We start from the raw sequence: 16,852 nt of genomic DNA, 5'->3' as shown, positions 1-16,852 counted from the left end.
TTTTTTGCCTTTTTCATTATGCTGACATGATGCTTCACTGGTAACAAGCCCACATCCATTCAATCACCTTCTTCAGACAAGTGAGTTTAAATGTAATTTATTTTGACCATTAATGTTTATGTCTTGAAAACTAATTTAGTACAAAGCAGACAATACCTTGAATTTCTGAGGGTGCTGGGACTCCATTTAAGTAATGAAAAAACAAAGCAGAACATCTCAGGAAAGGCATGATTCCAGCTTTTAAATTCCTCCACAGGTGCCAGCCTGAGGAAATTTCTTTCAAGGCACTTAAGAGAATAAAAGAAAAAAAGTTTGCTTTTATTTAATAATTTCAGTTTGAGAGCTATATTTAGTAAGTCAGTAGTCACACTGCATACTAAATTACTGACTTCAACTGAAACAATGACTATGCAAAGTGCTTATTTCAAAGCAATCTCCAAGAAAAACAACAAACCAGAGATTCATAAAAATGTAACCAACTGAGACAGTAATTTAAGGAGAATTCTGCATAAACATTTCAGATCACAGAATGGTTTTGATTGGAAGGGACTTTACAGACCATCTCATTCCAATCCCCCTGCCTTGGGCAGGGACACCTTCCACTAGACCAGGCTGCTCAAAGCCTCATCCTACCTAGCCTTGAACACTGCCAGGGATAGGGCATAAACAACTTCTCTGGGCAACCTGTGCCAGTGCTTCACCACCCTCACAGGAAACAACTTCTTCCTAATTCCTAAATAAAGTTCTTCCTAATACCTAAAACCTACTTCCTTTCCATTCAAAGCCATTCCCATCCTAACTGTACTCAGACACTGCCAATTCCAGATTCTGCAAACTGACTAATAAAATTATTTCCAAGCACAATCTTCATGAGCAGGGACCTTCCTGATCAGAGATGATTTTACAGGAATAGTTACTTAAGTAAATCTAGAAGTGCTGGATTAGAAACAAGATGTAAGAGTTCCCAAGTTAAAAGTATCACCTTTGACAGCACTAGTATATAGAATTCAGTCAGTAATTAATGTTCAGTTCAGGAGGGAGAAAAATAACATAAAATTTTAGCAAAAGATCATGGTTTTACCTTCCTGTACACTGGCAAAGAAATTTATACAGTGTAAGTACAGCTACTTCCTCTTCACTGTTAGTGTTTTCTTGGTCCATGCCATTCTCTTCTGAAGAAGAAATAAATAATTAACAAATTGTTTCATATATAAATGTTTACAGAACAAAAATGTATTTTTTCAAGTTCTGATAAAAATGCCCAAACTAAGTGAAGTATTCCACTGAGATAGAATATGAGGTACTGGACAGCAGTTTTCAGCTGCACATCTTATGTGGTAAGTTGTGCTATTGTCAGCTCCAGTGAGCTGCTGGTTCAGCTGCTCAGTTGGTTGGGTTTCTTGACATACTTGCTTGGAGTTCTTTGCTTTTGGAAAACTTACACCTTATCCAGCTCCTCTTGCCAGGAGATACATCGATTCCTTACTGCGCTAACTGCAACTCATTCATCAGCCAGTGCCTAAGCCAAGGCTGCAATAAACTCTTCCAAGTACTGCTACAGTAGCTGGAAAGCCAGGATTCATGACTAGCTACGCTCCAAGAAACTCCTGGAGTAGAGCAATAAAGACAACATGACTGAACTTTGACTCAGAGTACAGTTTATCAGTACTCTTTGTGGGCTCAAAGACAGCACCAACAATCCTATTTTGTAACTGGAAAGTGCACACATCTACCAGCAGCACCATAGCTTTTTCCTAAGTAAAGACTGGAGGAATTGTTTCAATTGAAGTTGAGACAAAGTAGCATTACCTGTTGATGAGGTAAGTAAAATTTGTACTATGTGTGCCATAGTGACTAGATGAAACAGGTGAAGATCTCCAGTGCCAAGACTAACCCCTGAAAAATCCTGACAATGTATGGCAGGGAAAGAGAGCACCAAGCTTACCTGTGAAAGAAAACAAGAAAGTTGGTACATTCCTTCTCCTTTTGAATCTTCTTCTTTTCTCTGCCCATGCTACAGCTACACCCCTTGGAGGCAGCATACTACATAAGGCTAATTTTTAAGCTAATTACACAGACATTATTTAAGAGAACAACAATTATCTATCAGGAGAGTTTTGAGTCTGTTTTTTGGGTTTATTGTTTTGTTTGGGGAGGGGGGTTGGTTTTCATGTATTTTGGGGTTTTTAACAGACAATGAGTATGCATTCTGTCTCATCTTACCCCTTTTTAATTTATAGAAAATAATACTTCTATTCAATACCTTTAATTTAATACTTTTATTAAGAATACTTTCATTAAATTTAAAAAGTCTTCAAAGTGTATTAAGTAGTGAAAAAGTACTAAAAACCTGAACATTTTGAAAGGCTCCTAACCCAGAGTAAAGAGAAAGTTTTCAGTAGTTTTTATGTAGTGCTTACTGGATCAAAACGTTATTAATATATATTAAGAAATACTTACCAATAAATGAAACATGTCAATATCAAGTATGCAAGGAAGATTCCCATTTTTTTCATTAGGCACCAGTGCTAAGTATTTTGGAGAGAAAAAAAATGTTAATTCAACATTTATACATAAAAATATTTTAGTCTACTTCAGTTAAAAAATGAGAGCCATCTCCTTCATTTACATGCTTAAAGAACTTAAAATACAAATGTACCTGTTTTTTCCAGAGTCAATTCAAGAACTGTTCAACATTATTGGAAAAGAGTCTTGCCTACTTTATTGTATTAAAATAAAACCATAGTGACTAAACAGGAACATTGATGGTTGTCTCTTGGACAGCCGCTCAAATAAAACTTCTGCAATTTGCTGAGCTTCACAAGACTGCCTGAATGCGCCTCACATAAATCATTTGCCTTACTGACTCAAAAATTCATTGCTACAGTCTCTTGAATTCATCACTTTATCTCTAATTAAGGTTGGGCTAGGTGTTGGTCTCTATGTCTCTGTAGTATTTACAGTAACCACAAAGTGTTAACCAAAGCGCTCCAGCTGACAAGAGAAATTCAGACACTTAATGAATTCTGAGCACCTTCATTTAAAAGCAAACAGAAATTCAGTGTTTTGAAAAATGCTACAAGATATTTTAAGTAACAATCAAGGAACAGTTGCTTACTTCTTTACTCCAAGCAGTAAAATCTGATTTGTAATAAAGCTGCAGCTCTAGGTATATTTTACAATACAGCTATAAGTATTAAGCTGCCAAGTTTAAAAACACTACTAGATTAAAAAATAGTCTCATCATGACAACTTAAAAATACTTCAGTTGAAGACTGCTGCCTTGCTGGCCAAAAAAACTGAGAGTTGAAGACATGTGACAGTTGGAAGCTATTTCTATTAGCAAACATTTCACCACGACTCAGATTTCAAATGCTTTCCATTTTGTCAGCATATAGCCACAGAACTCAACCCAAAAGTATGAAAAATTCTGTATCAAAAACATGACCAGAGCAAGGAACTTTCAAAACCGAACTTATTTTCAATACGTCATCTTTATGTATGGTTTACAGAATACAGACAGATCAAAGGCTCATAATTTTCATTATCCCTAGCCTGAAAAAATAAAATAGCAGAAACTTTTCCTTCATAAAAGCAAAAGCAGTACAGTTGCTTCTGTCAGTTGGAAGGAAGGAGAGTTTTGAAGAAATATTGATTCAAGTTTCCAAGAAAACCCAAAACACTCAGAACATCATATATTGCAAAGTTCCTGTCCAACAGCCAGCAGCATTTTCTCTTCTGCTTCACACAGAAAACAGCTCAACCATTACTGCTACAAACTGATGTCAATTAAGTTTTTTCCCCATAAAGCTGCCAACTGTTTGCTGAAATAGCTGGTTTCCATCTACTAGTAATTTCACTATATCAATGCATTTTAAAAGTTTCTCTGCTCTACTGACTGGAGATATTAAAAGTTATCCCATTTTATAATACTCTTTCAGAACTGTCCTCTCATGGGCAGTTACTTCATTAGGCTGAACTTCAGACTTTTCATCTGTATCTACTGATGCTTCAAGCTTGGAACATTTTGGCTGTTCTCATTAAAATTCTCAATTAACATATGACATTACATAGTAAGTCCTGTCTTATCAGAGATCCTACTTTTCAAAGAGAGAGAAGTTTGCAGATGTATTACAGACTTCTGCAAATATCCTTTCCACACTATATTAATCTTAATTTCTTCATGTTTAAAGCTCCAGTGGATTATTTTTGTGAAGGACCACATTTCTTTCTCGTTTACTCTAGGTATCTTTCTCTAATGAAGAATCAAGAGTGCTCCTTCATAGCAAAATATCCATGCTTCTCTTGGAGCTGCTGTCCAAAAGAATGTCTTCTTTCTTGACACAACACATATAGGTAAAAATACCAGCTCAGTACTAACAGTCATTCTGAAAGTACTCATATATATCTTCACAAAAAACCCAGCATAAGGTGTCAAACTTACATGCTAATAGAGTACAAAAGTGACCCTGTACTGCTGAAAGAGATGAAACTGTCCAGTGAGCTGCTGCAAATCTCGTTAACGACGTAAGGCAGTCATCCTGTAAAAACAAAGAAAAAGAGACACTGCCACAGTTAATGAAGTTCCTCAACATGAAAAGGTCTTCTGACTTAACAGCATTTTTCTCAGACCTCTCAACTGCAGTTTATGGGGGCAGTTTGATTGTATAAGTATATGACAGATACTTATGTTTATGCAAATATGCAAGTTCCTTTTGGCATTCTTATTTTGACTGTTGCCACGAGAGACTGCAGCTTTAATAAATTATGCGTTTATAGGAAAAATGTAACAGTTTTGCTAGATGTGATTAATGATAAGATACAGATCAACTAAACAATAGGTCCAACAAATAAAACTATCCAATAACCATAACTAAAAATGTAGACATTCCTCACCAATGAAGCAGAAGTCCCTCTTTTTTCCACCAATTCAGAAAGGAATTGCTATTTGTTCCTTACCTGTCGACAAGGTAAATGACCAAATAATGGCTTATCTTCATCAGCTAAAATTCGTTCTGGAAAAAAAACCAACAAAGTTCATTGTTGTGAGTTTAACCAAATTCTGAAAATCTCCTATAAAAGAGACAAATGAACAGATCAGTACCTATAGTCTGTATTGTGTAAGCACAGCTGCCCCAGCACATGATAGGTACACGTGGGTCTTCCTCATTTGGATGAACCTTCAAGCCTACTTTGTAAGTTGCCGTACCAAAAGTTGTCAGCATCTCTTTTATGCTCTCAGAATAAGGATTCCTGAAACAAAGAAAAGAATATTACTAATTCATTCTTTCCTCCACTGGCAGCACAGTACCTCTAATGATAAGCATTCACCCCACAGATGAACAACTGGAGTTTCAAAATTTAAGCAACAACTCCAATATCCTTCTTTGGATCTGGTATTCTGCAACCTCATTTTTTTGTGACAGATCCCCAATTATTCTTTGATTTTTTTTTTTTTTGGAACCAATCTCATTTTTAGTGTTAAGAATATATAGTCTTCAAAGACAATAAAGTCAAGGCTAAATTACAAGAAATGTGTGACTGAAAGCTAAACCTCTCATCAGCTGGGACAAGAGTCTTGCATTTTGTGTGTAGCTGCCAGACCAAGGTGTGCACCATGTAACAAGTTTTGTTGCTTTCTCTTGAAGTGAAGAGAATGTGAAACCAAATACAAATACACCTTTACAGATGAAATTACATATTAATATTATCTCCATTTCACAATCTTCTCCTTCATGTTTCAAATGTTCTGCTGGCTATAATGATGAATTCTTCATCCAGCTACAGGTAGTACAAAACTTTATCTTCAAGCTGTAATTTATATAACTGCAACACATTTCTGCACAATGACTTTGCACATTCATGTCTGAAATTCTACTGAATTATTTAGGACTTCTGGGATGGACTTCAATGTCATCATAATAATATTAACTTTTCTACTTAAAGCAAAATTCGTGTATTTGCCATAACTATTGAGACCTTCTAGCACAGAAGTTATGTTCTATTTTGACGTTATGATTTCATGATGAATTTTAAATTATTTGTTCATATGTAAATACATACTTCAGTTTGAAATCAGGTCTAAATCCTTCAGGTAATTGTAGCTGATCCATTTTTTCTGAATGACCAGAATGGCCTGTACAAACAAAAAGTGAATAAATCACTGATTATTCACCTATATGTAATTTCTACATTATAGAAAAGTGCAGAAGCAGAATCTGAAATTCCATCACCAGAAACAAATCCCAAGCTGTTCTTGCCATTTCTGCCATCATCCCTCTACTCCACTGTGGCAGAACCAAAGTGCTTGGTCTCTTCTATGAATTTTATAACATTTTCACATACAAATATACAGATTTTTTCAGACTTACTTGCAGAGTCTTCATTTTGAAGTAAATGCAGGGCTTTTACTTGCTGGGATACTGTTCTGATCCACTGAGTTAGGTTTGGTTGGCTTGAAAAGTCTAACCTGTCAAAAAATACCCCAAAAAACTGTTAAAACAATCTGTAAGATAGAATTAGTATTTCATAGGCATTCCAACATCATTCATCTGTTTCTCAATGGACTTTTTTTCCCTGCTGCCCATACATTTTTCTACGTTCAGTTCTTTTTCTGCAGGTCCTATGCTTTCCCAATATACAGTAACAAAGTAAAATCCAAAAACTAAAACAGTAAGGCTATCCACTTGAGTTTATCAGAACAGAAGACAACAAACATTCAGGAAGGTGCTCTGGGGTGTAGCTGGTTTGGCATCTTGTTTTTTTTACATTTATTGAGGACATTTATAAACCGAACTGACCTGTTAAACAAAACTCTTGGTGGAGGAAGCAGAGGAATAACAGTGTTGCTCAAGCATTCACAAAGTGGGCAAAGGAATTCACCATTTTCTACATCATAACTTGTGTGTACTCGTAATCTTTGTTGCCTTCGTTGCTCTTTTGCTTGGACTGCATCAAAATACCTTTAGAAAAGAGAAGACATTATTGGCAAATTATTATTACTTGAACATAGAAATTAAAAAATTCTCAGGAAGACACAGTTTTGCCTTTCCTGAAATATAGGTAAGATTATTATCAGAAGGAAAAATCTCTGCCCTCTGACTGATAAAGCATTAGTGCTTTTGGCTGCCAAAATCTACCAAAGTGCTGAAGTTCACTGGGCTGTTAAAATCATGGTTAAGTCTGAACTGTACATTTAGGAAAAAAGCGGATGAGGCAGAGAGAAGTTGAAGCATTAAAAAAAACCAAACCAAACCAAACTAATAAACAAAAAACCCCAAACAAAACAAAACACCCCAAGCAAACAAAGACCCCCCCCCCAAAAAAAAAACCCCAAAAAACCCAACACTAAGAAATAAACAAACAAAACCAAACAATCCCGCGCCCCAAACCAAATCAAAAAACCCAACTCATTTTTACATAATTTTTTTAGGAAGATGCCATGAGCATTATCCTTGGGTGTTTTCTATTGCAGGCCACAACCAAAACAGCAGTAGCTAAAAAAACTGTTGGCTGTAGCCTCTATGAAAAAGGAACTGAATTCACTGGTTTGCTAAATGTAACTGCTATTCCAGAGGCCTCTGATGTGGTTTAAAGCATGCCCAGAGATGACCCCAAAATGATCTGAATACAGGCACCTAAGGGCATCTCCAGGAGATTATGGTAACCAAAAAGGACTGTACATGAGCTACACAAGAAGATTAAAAACCTATCTTCAGTGAGCAATGACATCAAAGACCACAAATGAAACCTGTGTGTGGTAATAGCCACAGAATCTCTGGGAGCTCCTAACACTCTTCATACACAAGGCAGAATCTGAAATTAGGCACTTCAGAAGCCATGCCAAGGAGCAAACCAAGGGCCTAATCAAAGTCAGAGGCATGAATGGTTCGAATTTGTCACATGGCATTAGCACCACACAGCACTAAGCATGTTAATATGCCTCCAAAAATCAAAGAATAAAAAATAACTGCAAAAGGCTTTATTAAAATGCTAGGAAACAAAGGATAAAATTGAGCTTATACTGAAGATGAACTTGAACTAGTTTAAGTTCACCGATGTTTCTACTTCAAATTAAATCTGTTGGAGGAATTAAGAGTGCAAGGGATGCACTGTCATTTAAAACCTCAGTAGAGAGCAGAAGAAGAAGCAAAAGCATTCTAGCAGTCTAGCAGTGAACTGCAAAAAAACCCAAAAAAATATGAGCTCCGGGTATATATGCACCACAGGGAATTATGCATCAGGATAAACAAGGAAAGGCAATGAAAGCTGCTTTGCATGGCTTTGGACTCTTCTTTACCAAGATAACAGTAAATTAAAATTATTTTGAGTATGTTTACAGCATTTGGTTTCTACTCCTTTTTATCCAACAGAAAGCTGTTTTAATCACTTCCTGAAATTCCTTTTCAAGTTTAGTACATGGTAGGAATTTTGCCATTAAGATTAGTGCCATGAGGCAAACTGATAACTTAACATGTTATTTGAACTGAAAACTTAAATATAGCCTTTTACCTTTGCCAACAATGAGCATGCATAATATGTCCACAGCTACCCGTGTGTGTTCCACAGGACAGATCTGGGTGCATGAATAAGGGGTCATACTTTTCTGTATTTAAAAGAAAAAAAACAACTTTGAAATAAACATTTATCATAAAACTTGATGGCAGATTAATGTGGCCACCTTTGCATTATTATTTAACTTTATCACACAAGTGTAGTTCATTTGAATAAGCATAAAACACATTACTAATCCATAACAGTTTAAACTGTTTAAATTATTTATAAGTATCACTTTACTTTGGTTTGGGTGTATGTACTGTACTTAAGTGCTTCAAACCAAGCTTTCAGAGGTGTTGGGCCCTGGTAAAAGTCCCCAAGATCAACCTGCAGTGTTGGTGGTTCAGCACCATCAAACAATGAGTTCAAGGACACTGATCTTCAGAGATCAGTGATTCAGTGCAAAGATTTCTACCTGTTTACACATACAGAACCTAGAGAAACCTTTGTAACAATGCCCTTGGCTCACCAACCTGTGTCACAAAGTACCTAAATCCAAGATTTTTTTATTATCACTAAGAGGCATTTCAGATGGTATAACTGAGAGGAAGAAAATGTACATTTCTGCTTTTAAAGCACTGCATTAACACCTCCTCTCTCTGATGTTACAGATATGGCTTAAGAACAAACACTTCTGATTTTCAGGGTTCTTTCAACAGTTATAAATAATTTGTCACAAATGAATGGCAGAACATTGAGCTCATGCCTCACAGTGATTTACATTATTCAGCACACAATTTCTACCTCACCAAAAATATGGGAGTTTTGCCACTGATTACAATGAAGCCATTCAGAAACAGTTAATTAAGAAGACTATGTCACTGTCTCAGATGAAAAAATGTTGCTGTCACAGTAACCCAAATACTCTTTAATATTTAAAATAACCATGAACAGTACTTACCAGGGTCTGGAGTACTTTTGTTTCTATTTTTAGACAACACAGTTGATCGCTGAATAAATGCTGCCAAGACCATAGCCCTGCTGTCCACTTTAACTTCTTGCTCTTCCTGGCACAATATACACATAACAACCTGTCTGGGTTCAGCTACTCTGGTTTGCTCTGGACCCAAGGCTGTGAGTTTTGCATCTGAAATTACAGGGCTAGAATATTTAAAGAATATTAGTGAGCAAATTATTTGAAAAACATTATAATTCAGATCATGACTTATGTGTGCTTAGTGATTTTCTTAAATTTATGATAAATGCTCCCTGACAAAAATTAGCTTTGGCATTTATATAACAATTTCTGTGCGCCCAGAAGTAGCATATATTTTCCAGAAAAAAATTCATAACCCTCCCAATAGCATAACCCACTACAGTTTAACACAGAAACTGAATCTGCAGCTCTCCATCATCACCATCCCTTAAGTGTCTGATATGAACTCTCCACTTCCCCACAAAATCATTACGATTCTCTAATTCATATTTCCAACTACCAAACAGATTTTCTTCCAGATCTTCAACAGACACATAATCAACTATTTCCAATTTACTATGCTTAATAGCATAGTCTCTTCAGCATTATTAATAATTTACTGGGTGATTTTGTACAAAAAGCTATTTGCCTGTTTATGTTTATATTTATCCCACAATTCTGACAGAGAAGGGGAGGGAAGCATTCCATTTACTGCTTTTTTTTGTCTCAGAAACTAACAAATATTTTTCCATCAAGATCAAAAAAAGAGCTTTTTGAAGCGGTAACAATAGGACAATCTGAAGTAAACATTAATGAGAAAACATTTAAACAAGATGCCTTCACCTATTTTCATGGGCTCCGGAGGTTGAAGTATCCAGCTCCTCCAGAGTTTGCTGAAAGAGCTCTTTGTTTTCATTAATGAAGTGCCGTTGCATCTCAGACATCTGGGCCATGATCTTCTCCCTGCGCAGCCTGGCAATCTCAGCTTTTCGCTTCCTCTCCGCTTTGTCTTTATCACGTGAACTCTGAAATTGTATTGTTCACTCAGTCATTTCTGAAGCCTTGTTACAACAGATTATTTATTTTAGCTACTGCTATGTGTAACTTCTACTGACCTCAAAGCAATGAAAATCTCATGATAGACAAAAGAAAAGTCTACCAAAGAGTTATTTTGTGCCCTCTTTTCTTTAGCTTGTGTTCAATGCCAGGCAGAACCGCAGATCTAGAAAGGGGAACCTCTTCCCCTCAACCTTTAACTACATTTTGCATTTCTCTTCCCTTAAAGCACTCCTAGGATAGAAGGGTAAGAGAGTGACATGTCTCATGTCTGGTGCTGCTCTCACTCCCCAGCAGCTGCATTCCTCAATGGAGCACTACAGCACTCCAAGGTCTGTGTGCAGTACCTAGAATGTCATGTCCAGCTACACACATTGGCAGAGCTTTTCTGGAATGATCTGCATGGTAAGAATATACAGACAACCATTTCTTTTAGCAACTTTCCATGGAGTCTGAAATTATGAGAGCAGCAGAAACATTTAATGCTGTGACTGTACTGCACACAATTCTATGGAGTAGAATTACAAAAGACTTGGAGATGACAATATATGAAACAAAGAAGCACAGCTTAGGGACTTTACCAATAGGCTCTTCAAAACACTGAGTTTGATCTATAAACTGTGAGACAGATTTTCAGAAGTCACTGATGCTTCCCATGTTTGATTTAGAGCTACAATTAGAAATATAGTCCTTTGCTAGTCACCACCCAGACCTGTTCCAGATCAGCTCTTACAGATTGCTTTTACCTCCTCCATAATATTTCCTTCTGTCTCAACCACAGGACTTGAAGAAGAGCTTTCTCTTAGCTTTTTAATAGTATTAAAGGTCTGTAAGAAAAAAAAAAGCCTTTAATTTGTTTGGGTCATGAGAATACAACAATTATATACTATAATACTGATGATACAGTGTGAAGCATTGGAATCCATAAGAACAAAACTAGGTACAACAAATACACATGGGAAATAAGGAAATCATCCCAATGTAATTAGCAAAGTTTCAAAAACCTCATTTCCATGATTTTCAGTGGTAAAATAAAATATATTTACCTTCAATATCCACCTGATCATGTCCTTGTGCACTTCCAGATGAGGTGCATTTTGCAGTGTTTCTAGCATAGCTAGTATGCTAGGGGAGTTATTGGGTGCTTCTCCTGGTTCTGGGAGGAAAATTACAATGAGAATTGATTATACCATTACCGGCAAATGAATCACTCACTAACATTAAAAACAAGAAACCCCAATGCCTGTTCAGCAATTGAAGAATTCCTTCAACAGACAGACACAATATGTAATTTTTAATTCTCCCCCATTGCAAACCTTTTCATTAATAACTTCTAAATCCTGAAAAGTTTTGCTCACTGACTGCATTTTCTTACAAAAGAAATGCACTGTATGTGCTCCCAGGCTGTTTTCATTTTGGGAACCTCCAATATTTTATTTCCCACTACTTTAAATGCAACTTCCATGTGTTAGCAAAACAAGAGGCTTTAGTCAGATGACACAAAGGAGTGTGTCTAAGATTAAAGGACTATTTAAGAATGCAACTATGATTTTTGCAATTGCATCTGATCACATGCAGCAATCTTTATTGAGATGTCAAAGATATTAAGAATCAGATCTACTTGAATTCTACAGAATCAAATTACTCAACTTGTGGATTTCTCCTCTAGAAAATGCCTTTAGTATTGTACTATCATAGAATCTACACAAGTGGAAAGCATTTATCTGTAGTCAACTTGATAACATTTTGATGCATAAATAAATATATTCTTCTGGTAAATACAGTTTCAAAAGAATAAAATATGAGATCCTGGCATTTTCAGTTATTTCAAATTTGTTATATATTTGAAAAGAAAGGCATACTTGATATTTTCTGAGTGAAGGTAAATGTTACAACATTCTCCTCACTGAGATTCTCCAGATGTTGTTTTTCTTCTTGTAGTGCCATTCCAATCAAATGCAAAACCTAGGTAAAATTACAAATTTTAGTTCTTTTCTTACATAATTCATATAATCTTGTTACATAGTTTAAGTAATTCATTAAGAAACAAGAAAGTCATGTAATACAATTATATATTATGAATATATTTGAAGTTATTTCTGTATCCAGAATTCCAAAGCTACATTACACAGGAGCAACAGTGTTTGTTTGAAACCATATAAAATCCATATTAAATACTTGCCTCTTTCTGTTTGCTGTCCTGACTAATGAGTGAGAAGTCAGTACTTCTCATCTTTCTCCCTACCCCCTGCATGTTACTATTGCAAGTCTCGGGACAGAACAAGAATGAAGCAGACTTTAAGTCCTTTTTGTACACGAAGTTTAGTGACAAAAAAATAAAATTTTTAAGTTAAATTTGTTCTCTCTAGAAATACATTATAAAATGTTGATTTTTAGGTCAGTGAAGAGCTGTAATCTCCTTGAACTTAAAAAATGTAATTACCCTATTTAGCACTATGATAAAATGGCATTTTGAAGCTGAGATGCTTCATTCTTGGTGGCAAACTCTATCATGCTGCATCTGCCATTTCACAACCCTATACAAATTGGCAGAATGCTCCAGACCCAAAGGTTTGCTGATGCCTGGAATCAATACTGACACCCATGTAAGGAAAGGATAATCACCTGAAAATCTGTAACACAACTAGTATGCAACAGGCCAAGTATCTACAGAAAAAGTGGCAAAACCTGTTGAGAGTCTTGAAGTTTTTAAAATTTGTTTTCATAAACAAGTTAATTTCTCCTCAGCCAGTCACATCTATTTAACAAGATCTCACTAGGTATGGGCCACCTCTTGCAGATATCTCATATGCACCTTTGCGAGTGCTTCCAAGACAAAAGTGGTTGACTTGGGGAAGTTGCAATACAACTGCATGGCACCATCACAGAGAAATGCCACAAGTCTCTGAGCGAGTGACAGGTCCCTAATGAATTTCACAGTTTTGAGAATGGCTGAATTTTAGTTCAGTCAAAAAAAAACCCAAAAAACTAACCAACTTATTTTATTCAAAGTTACTCTAAAACCTAGCATTCTTACATTACCTAAATGTACCTACGTTGTTGTGATTTATAATACTAATATATCTTTCCATTTTCACCTTTTTTTGTGTTATACATAACTGCTTATGTTAATTTAAACTTAGCTGTAAAAGGTAATATACACTCAATAAGACTGGATGTCAAAAAATTAATACTCAGTTTCAAAACTGGGGTTTCATTGCAAAATGTTATTTAAAAATGCATCAATATTTTTAAAAAGTTTGGATTTAGACCTTAAACCAACAACTCTGCCCAATATAAACAGCCCCTGGATGGCAGTTTACTGCTCATCTCTGCACATCCCAGAAAACGGTGATCATGACACCAAAATCTGCAATAACCATCCAGGTTTCTGAAGATCATTATAAATTGCAAGGAACAAACAGCTCAGTAAAGTTTTCAAAAGCAGATACATTTTCAAGTTAGAAAATTTTTTTTGTGCACTTTCATGGCTTTTTCCTAAAGTGATTTTGCCTGAACTGAAAATAAGCAAAGAACATCAAGAAAAAAATCAATGGCTGCTTAATATGCAACAACTCAGATTAATGGGTTCTCTACCACAAAAAACATTATTACCCTTGATTCAAGCAGAATTCTTCCTTCTCATGTGCATCCCATTAGAAATTTACCTGGGTCTTCCATTCACTTAAAAAATAAATTGCATCAAGAGGCAGAGGGGTTTCCCTAGTTTTGCATATCAGGAAATACCACTTGTTTCTCATTCACAGTATTCTGTATATTTCAGACACCAAGTAAACAACTCAAATCTATAAAATCATGTCAAAATGCTATAATGACCATTCCTCCATTAGCATAAGCATTAGTTTAAATAAAAACCCATACCCTTTGCAGCATGGACTCTGACCAGGCATAGCCATTGTGCTCCACTGCCCACTGCAGTATAGTTCCCATAATGCAGAGCATGACATCAGACTGCAGGATGTTCACCAGGCTGGCAAAAAGTGGGCAGAAAGGAGGAAGAGCTGGTGGTGGGAGTGCTGAAAGGGAAATTGGTGTGTTTGACATTTCTCCAAAGTTTGCAACACCCAATTAAAATGTCTGATTTAATAGAGCACCCCAAGGCAGGGGGGTGGAACCACATGACCTTTATGCTTTCTTCCAACCCAAACCCTTCCATGATCCTAAGGCAGAACACAGCTGCTTGATAAACAGTGCTACCAATACAGGCTGCACCACTCAGCATGCTTTGGAACAGAAAAGCCAAAGGAATAAGCTTGTCAGAAGGCTGGTTCCATGATAAATCAGATCCCTGACTACAGCCAGGGAGACATAAGGGAAATTGCTTCGTTCTAACCAATTTCTACTCTAGCCCTGAATAGGCTGTTAGTTGGTATAAATGTCAGGGCAATACACAGCTTGATATGCGATTCCCTCTTCTCCCATCTCCTCTCAAAAATAAATACCTGTATCTTCTCTGTTCTGTCTTCTCAGCTTTCTCTGTGCTTCCTCTGCCTGAAAGAGAAGAACATTGCCAGCATTACTCAAAATCTGTACCAATATAAAACTAATAAAAAAAAGCATTCACGCTTTACTACATTGTTACTGTTTCTTCCCAGCCTTAAATAAACATGAAAGCTTTCATATTTTTGCAGTTTTTCTTATGTTCTACTTGTAAAGTAGGGCATGCAACTTCAAAATTCATCTTTCCTCTAGAGTCAGCCTGGATTCTTTTCCTAGCATAAAACTGTAAGGCAAGTTTGAGCTAACATGGCAATTTCCATAAAGGTAAGGGAAAATACAGATTGTTTCAAATACTTTCAGTAAAATAAGATGCAAGGGAACCCACAGACAAGCTCCTGAATGCCCACTGATTTCAACAGCTCTGTATAGGGCACAGGATCCAGTGGCACAGAAATCACTGGAAAATCTTGGGCAAATTCTCTAATATCCAGCTGGTAAAACTTCTTCACAGAAGTAAGCTTTGGAAAAAGGCAAACAGAAAAAAAAAAAAAGGCACAAAATAAGCCCCAGGAAGTTAAACTACTTGTTACCTTTGATTGCTCTGCCCTTGAAAAGTGATAGAAATACAGATTGAAGCTCTTGGCACATTCTGGTTTCAATTCATACAGCCCTCTGCCTGTTAATCCAGGTTTCCTACAAAAATAATTAAGAAACAAAACACTTTATGTCCACTGGTTCTTAACATCTGAGAATAAATAGTTACTAGAACAGCTAACAAACACTGCCTAACAGGCATTGTAGAAATTAAGTAACAGTATTAAGAATTCTGCACACGATTAAAGCCATGGGAAATCACCATGACTCAGCCCTCTTTGTTTCATTCTCTCATTTTCACTAATTGAGACATTCCATTTCTAACGTTGAATCATTAGAATAAAGGGAAACATACTTGAAACATGCCACTTCTTCAATCACACTTTCCATCCCTGTCTCTCTGTTCTCCTACATGGAGTGAAAAGGCAAGACATTGTGTTACTGGAGTTCTTGGAACAAACACATTGAAATATCACACAACACTAGAGAAAGCATGCAAAATGAATGTAGTACAAAGTCATTTTAATGGCACTCAAAAGAACACTGAACCACATAACATGAAAATACACTCAGGAACACCATCTCTGCAAAAGGTTCTTTGAAAAAGTCATGCCATTCTAAGTGCTTCATTTGTACTGCTTTTCCCTGTCATAATGAACTTGGATGTAACAGTAGCAGAAGAAAATTCTAAGTTAGCTTGTTCAGCACATTTTTACAATACACAGCCAGCATTTCTGATTTCTAGGCCTTTAAATTGAAATAAATACTGGATAGCTAAAAAGACCTGTTACTGAAAAATGCTGACACAACCACAAAAGGCAGCATGAGACATCAGCTCAAATATGTAACAATACTTCACACACAAATTTTCTTTCTTTCAATATTCCCATCCCCTTCCACCAATGCATATTTCACTACAGTTACCAGGCCAGGGAAAAAGTATTTAGGACCAACAATATAATTTAGAACTCCAGTTTAAATCAAATTTGCTTTTTCAAGCAATCCTAAATAATTCTTAAATAATTTTGAATTTTGATTTTTCAAATTGTTTCAGTTTAAAATATTTAGAAAAAAGTAAAATATTTCATAATTTATCATTAAAATTATTACCAGTACCGTAAAACATTAACTTTGGAATTTTGACTGTATTCAAAAATAATTCTTAAAAGATTGCTTCAAAAGTACTAAAAGGAGAAACGAAAGCAAGCTTTCATGTCCTACAGAAGTACTTATAATAGAATGAAGAAAAATTATTCTGTTCATGTAAAT

General features: G+C 36.0%; 1 protein-coding gene across 9 annotated transcripts in view; it reads right to left on the bottom strand.

Annotated features, from left to right (window-relative positions):
* The window catches only part of UBR2 (ubiquitin protein ligase E3 component n-recognin 2), a 55,388-nt gene that overhangs the window by 6,126 nt on the left and 32,410 nt on the right, over positions 1-16,852 (bottom strand). For 5 of the 9 annotated variants that reach the window (XM_071427009.1, XM_071426999.1, XM_071427018.1 and 2 more), the window contains 20 exons: positions 15,939-15,991; positions 15,580-15,682; positions 14,992-15,040; positions 14,411-14,565; positions 12,391-12,493; positions 11,575-11,684; positions 11,275-11,355; positions 10,316-10,497; positions 9,458-9,657; positions 8,512-8,605; positions 6,801-6,962; positions 6,372-6,469; positions 6,064-6,136; positions 5,105-5,253; positions 4,960-5,015; positions 4,445-4,541; positions 2,461-2,528; positions 1,810-1,945; positions 1,082-1,172; positions 157-287 (listed from right to left, as the gene is read on the bottom strand). In XM_071427009.1, coding sequence (XP_071283110.1) covers positions 157-287; positions 1,082-1,172; positions 1,810-1,945; positions 2,461-2,528; positions 4,445-4,541; positions 4,960-5,015; positions 5,105-5,253; positions 6,064-6,136; positions 6,372-6,469; positions 6,801-6,962; positions 8,512-8,605; positions 9,458-9,657; positions 10,316-10,497; positions 11,275-11,355; positions 11,575-11,684; positions 12,391-12,493; positions 14,411-14,565; positions 14,992-15,040; positions 15,580-15,682; positions 15,939-15,991 — 2,191 coding nt within the window. Of the gene's footprint in view, positions 1-156; positions 288-1,081; positions 1,173-1,809; positions 1,946-2,460; positions 2,529-4,444; positions 4,542-4,959; positions 5,016-5,104; positions 5,254-6,063; positions 6,137-6,371; positions 6,470-6,800; positions 6,963-8,511; positions 8,606-9,457; positions 9,658-10,315; positions 10,498-11,261; positions 11,356-11,574; positions 11,685-12,390; positions 12,494-14,410; positions 14,566-14,991; positions 15,041-15,579; positions 15,683-15,938; positions 15,992-16,852 lie in introns of those variants that run through there. The other 4 variants (XM_071427045.1, XM_071427019.1, XM_071427051.1 and 1 more) reach the window with 4 other exon arrangements.

This window comes from Agelaius tricolor, unplaced genomic scaffold (assembly GCF_023055355.1).
Source record: "Agelaius tricolor isolate 1412-34295 unplaced genomic scaffold, bAgeTri1.0.p SCAF_1, whole genome shotgun sequence".
Taxonomy (NCBI): Eukaryota; Metazoa; Chordata; class Aves; order Passeriformes; family Icteridae; genus Agelaius; species Agelaius tricolor.
The sequence above is the reverse complement of the archived record's forward strand: the minus strand, read 5'-3'. Positions and strand labels throughout refer to the sequence as shown.